The sequence below is a fragment of the Thecamonas trahens genome (assembly GCF_000142905.1).
Source record: "Thecamonas trahens ATCC 50062 unplaced genomic scaffold supercont1.77, whole genome shotgun sequence".
NCBI lineage: Eukaryota > Apusomonadida > Apusomonadidae > Thecamonas > Thecamonas trahens.
Window position 1 is genome coordinate 7,137 of NW_013657603.1, and position 4,603 is coordinate 11,739.

A 4,603-nucleotide genomic window follows, 5' to 3' on the forward strand; every position below is an offset into this window, starting at 1 on the left:
GGGGGGGGGGGGGTGACAGGCAGCACGGGCATGGCCGACAACGAGTTGGTGGGCAACTCGGTCGATGGCAGGAACAGCTGCTCAGGGAGGGATGGGGCACACGGTCAGTGGCAGACGACACGGGCTCGGCACGGGCACTTGTCGTTTGGTGGCAAAGTCACAGGTGTCTGTGCGTGACAGACAGGCAAGGCAAGAGAGGCGGAAAGGTCACGCGTCGCAGAAGACTTGGGGCTTGGGGAACAGCGCGCTGCATCTCTCTCTCTCTCACGCTCAAGTTGGACGTGGACGGGCTCGGCATAAAGGGCAACTACCACATGACGCACGCATCGGGTCTTCCGCTACTGGCTGTGCTCATGCTGATGGCTGTGGCAGCCACCCCGTGCGCGGGAGTCGCGCCGATGAGCCGCATCACCGACCGGCTGTGGGTGGGGAACCAGCACGCGGCCGGCAACCTGACGCTGCTGACCGAGATCGGTATCACCGGTGTGGTCAACGTCGCGTGGGACCTTGACATCATGTATCCGGCGAGTGAGTACGTCGGCTCGCTTGCCGAGGACAACGCCCATCTGAAGCTCGAGTACGCCAAGGTCGGCTTGGTGGATGGCGAAGGCAACGCCAACGTCACCCTCGCCGCCGCCGTCTTCCAGGTCGCGCAGATAATGACCAAGCGCACGCTGGAGACCAAGGACGCCCACACATACCCCAATCCGCCGCAGCGCATCCTCCTCCACTGCCATTCGGGCATGTCGCGCTCCGTCACCATCGCTGCCCTCTATCTCCGCTACACAGATCCGGTGACCTACCCGGACTTTGCCGCCGCGCTCTCGTACGTCAAGGCCGCCCGTGGCATCTCCACAGATCCGGCGCCGGCCCTCGTCGCCCTCGCCACCGCCATGTCGCCGCACGACATCTTTGCCCCGTTCGGCGGCCTCCCGCAGTAAAAGTGGCACCTTGGGCGTGGCCGAACAACTCACACGTGCGACATCTCTCTCGCACCACCTCACTCGCGCTCACACCATGCACGCACACGGCGGGGTGGCGACGGGTCTAATCGCAGCTCTTGTCCTCAGTCTTGCTCTTGCCCTCGCATCAGAAGGCCGGGCGGTGACGGTGAGGCTCGCGCATCACGCGCGCACGCTTTCGGAGGAAGATGGGGGTTTTAACGCGCGCGAGGCGACGATGGCGTCGATCGCAGCGGCTCTGCGGGACGGGACACCGTGTGTGGAGATCATCGAGGCGTTTGCTGACGTGGTGGTGACGGGCGAACCAAAGCTGAACGCATGTGTGGGCGGGAGCGTCGACAAGGCGGCGATGCGGGCACGGGCCGCGGCGATCGATGCGATGCTGGCGGAAGGAAAGAAACTTGCGCTGGCGTGTGTGCCGGTGGTGGTCAAGGACAACGTGGATGTTGCCGGGCAACCGACGTCGGGTGGAGTGGCGGCGCTGCGCAAGTCGGTGGCGGCGGTGGACGCGCCGGTATGGGCTGCGGTCGAGGCTGCCGGGGCGGTGCTGGTGTGCAAGGGCAACATGCCGGACTTTGCGGCCAACGGGCTCAACACGGTGTCGTCACGGAGTGGGCAGACGCTGTCGGCGTACAACCGATCGCGGGTGCCGTACGGTTCATCGGGCGGACCGGCGGTGGCGATTTCGGCCTCGTACGGCGTGCTCGGCATTGGGACCGATACCGACGGCTCGATCCAGAACCCGTCGTCGGCGGCGTCGCTGGTTGGCCTCCGCGGCACGCTTGGTCTCGTTCCGACCTTAGGCATCCTCCCGCTCTCCATCTTCTCCGACGTGGCCGGGCCGATGACCCGGACGGTGGCCGATGCTGCGGTGGCGTACCAGGTCATGGTCAACGCCAGCCTCGCAAGCCGCGGCTCGCAGGACTATGTCGGCGCGCTCAAGGCCGACGCACTCGCTGGCGCACGCATCGGCTACCTCTCGTCAGTCCTTGCTCGCGTACCCGGGAAGCAGGTACCAGATCCGGCCGTTGAGGCGCTTGCATGTGCCGCGCTCGACGCGCTAGACAAGGCCGGTGCGCGGGTTACGACCATCGCTCCCAACGCACCGGTAGTCACCGCGCTTGTCAGCATCATCAGCTCGGTGAGCCCGGCGGCGCTCGGCCTCTGCGGCGACTCCTCGTTCAAAGCTGCTGTCAACAGCTTTCTGGCAACAAGGCCTCGCGACGAGGGAATGCGGTCCGTCAGCGAGGTCTATGCCTCGGGCGAATTCCTGCACGGGCTCGGCGGCGTGACAGCGCTGCTGGAGAACGCAATCGCGGCACCGCCGCCGTCGTCGGGCAACGTCTCGGCTGCATGTGCCGGGTATGTGGCAGCGCAGAAAGAAGCGCGGCAGCTGCTGGTCGAGTACCTCGACAGCCACGGTCTTGCAGCCTTTGGGTTTCCGACCGAGAACCAGCCGCCGCCCAAGCTGCCGGGCATCCCGCCGCCGACCGGATGGTTTGGGACGCAGCTTGTGTCGGCGTTCACCGGCCTGCCGGCGATGGTGATGCCAATGGGCGCGACTCTCGGCTACGACACACCGGTCGGGTGGACCTTTCTCGGGCGGCCGTACGACGAGGCGACGCTGTTTGGCCTGGCGTACGGGTTCGAGCTGGCGCATCCATCACGGGTTGTCCCGCCATCGCCGTGAGGCACGGCGCGGGAAGCGGGTCACATGTCGAGCGCGCGAAAGGCGCAGTGTGCGCCGAGAGTAAACGCAGCCAGCATCGAAGCAACAGCCGCCGATGCCGCAGCGGCAAAGTGGGCGGCCTTGGCGGCGAGCGGTGCCCGGACCATGGTCGCGCCGCCAGCGCCTGCAGCAAGGAGCGCTGCGGCTATGGCGGTGATGCGGATCGATGCCCACGACCAGACGGTTGCAGCGGATACGGCGAGCGGCCGCGGGGCAATACGTCGCGGAAAGTGAAAGCAGGGCGCATGTGGCGGAAGGCCGAGGAGGGCGGCGGCTTGCGGTGGGAGGGCGGCGACGACCGAGGCCGAGAGCGTTCTGGCGAGCGGCTCCATGGGCGCGTAGTAGTAGGGGACGAGCTGGACGAGGAGGGCCCAGCGCGGAGCAGACGAGGTATTGATGCCGGTAGCATGCCAGTCCTGGCCAGAGTAGACGAGGACGTCGCCGGGCGAGCCGACCATGTCCTCGGCGCCGGAGGCAAAGAAGGCGGCGTCGTTGTCGTGGAGCGCCCCGCTGGGTGCCCGCCTTGGAGCCCGCCGCAGGTCAGACGAGCCAGGAACAAGCCTTGTGGCTCCGGTCGAGGGCTTGAACTCGGTGAGCATGACAAGCATCTGGACGGTGAGCGCGGCCGAAGGGTGGATGGTGGCGCGCGGCTCGGCGGCGATGTTGTTGTTGTTGTTGTCATCGTCGACGGCGTCGGCTACATCGTCAAGCCAAAACGGATAGTCAATGTGGACGGCATAGTCGGCGTAGTCTGCAGCAGCCCCGGGCGGGAGGCTGGCAAGATCGACAGGGAGTGCGGCGTGGGCGTGGAAGGAGCCGATGCGAAAGGCAGAGCCGAGGAGGGTGGCGATGCCGTCGAGGGGGAGGGCGGCGAGAATAGCGCCAAAGGTGACGGGATCAAGGTCGAGGACGTCGAGGACGCGCTTGGTGAACGGCAACTGCTCGTAGGGCGTGGTGGCGAGGGTTGGTGTAAGGGCGGCAAGGGCATCGGCGACGAGATCGGGTGGGATGGCGGCGGCGACGATGTGTGCGTTCATGGCTGGCGACAAGTGTGGCGGGCTACGGCGATTGGGCTGCGAGAGCTAGGCTTGGGTAGACGCGTCGTCGAGGACGCTGAGGAGAGTGTCGATAAAGGCAGCAAAGTCGGGGTCGTTGCGTGCAGTGGCGTTGAGAGCGGCTTCGCGGTCGGGTGCCGAGTCAATGGAGCGGATCAGTTCCTGCAGCCTGGGATCGGAGACCTGAGAGGTGAGCGCGTCCGAGGCGATGACGGCCGACCAGAGCTCGGGCGTTAGCTTGGGCAGGCTCTCCTCCTCCTCGTCTTCGCCATCGGCGGGTTGAGCGGGTTGTTTCCGGAGCCCTCCTTGCGGATCATCTGACGGCGGCGGAGGGGGCGCGCAGGGCGTCGCCTTGTGGGTCTTGAAACAGGCAACCGAGCAGCTGTGGTCGGTGTGAGGCCGAGCCCAGCATATGGACGATACCCATACCGATGCAGGTGGTGCCGATGATGCGCCATCACGTGTCCCAGCATACCGTCCATACCCCGACCCATACCGATGCAGGTGGTGCCGGTGATGCGCCATCACGTGTCCCAGCATACCGTCCATACCCCGACCCATACCGATGCAGGTGGTGCCGATGATGCGCCATCACGTGTCCCAGCATACCGTCCATACCCCGACCCATACCGATGCAGGTGGTGCCGATGATGCGCCATCACGTGTCCCAGCATACCGTCCATACCCCGACCCATACCGATGCAGGAGGTGGTGCCGATGATGCGCCATCACGTGTCCCAGCATACGGTCCACCGTGCCAATGATGCGTCACGACGTGAGTGCCCCCCCACCCCCCCCCCCCCCCCGTATATTTAATTTGTTCGTGTTCATCCGAGGAAAGGCGAAGGGGGCAACGG

The 4,603-nt window shown here is 66.0% G+C and overlaps 4 protein-coding genes across 4 annotated transcripts; 2 read left to right on the plus strand and 2 right to left on the minus strand.

The window, feature by feature from the left end:
- Positions 1-314: 314 nt before the first annotated feature.
- AMSG_11371 (dual specificity protein phosphatase) lies at positions 315-941 on the plus strand (the record flags this gene model as incomplete). Its single annotated transcript, XM_013897270.1, has 1 exon — positions 315-941. One exon carries the CDS (start codon positions 315-317, stop codon positions 939-941), a length of 627 nt encoding a protein of 208 aa, XP_013752724.1.
- A 238-nt stretch (positions 942-1,179) lies between these two features.
- AMSG_11372 (glutamyl-tRNA(Gln) amidotransferase subunit A) lies at positions 1,180-2,652 on the plus strand (the record flags this gene model as incomplete). Its single annotated transcript, XM_013897271.1, has 1 exon — positions 1,180-2,652. One exon carries the CDS (start codon positions 1,180-1,182, stop codon positions 2,650-2,652), a length of 1,473 nt encoding a protein of 490 aa, XP_013752725.1.
- A 184-nt stretch (positions 2,653-2,836) lies between these two features.
- Positions 2,837-3,728, minus strand: AMSG_11373 (phytanoyl-CoA dioxygenase superfamily protein; the record flags this gene model as incomplete). Its single annotated transcript, XM_013897272.1, has 2 exons — positions 2,837-2,965; positions 2,991-3,728. The coding sequence occupies 2 exons, from the start codon at positions 3,726-3,728 to the stop codon at positions 2,837-2,839; spliced, it is 867 nt and encodes a 288-aa protein (XP_013752726.1).
- Positions 3,729-3,773: 45 nt separating this feature from the next.
- On the minus strand, positions 3,774-4,240 carry AMSG_11374 (uncharacterized protein; the record flags this gene model as incomplete). The annotated part of the gene is made up of 2 exons (XM_013897273.1): positions 3,774-4,009; positions 4,231-4,240. 2 exons carry the CDS (start codon positions 4,238-4,240, stop codon positions 3,774-3,776), a joined length of 246 nt encoding a protein of 81 aa, XP_013752727.1.
- Positions 4,241-4,603: the final 363 nt, after the last annotated feature.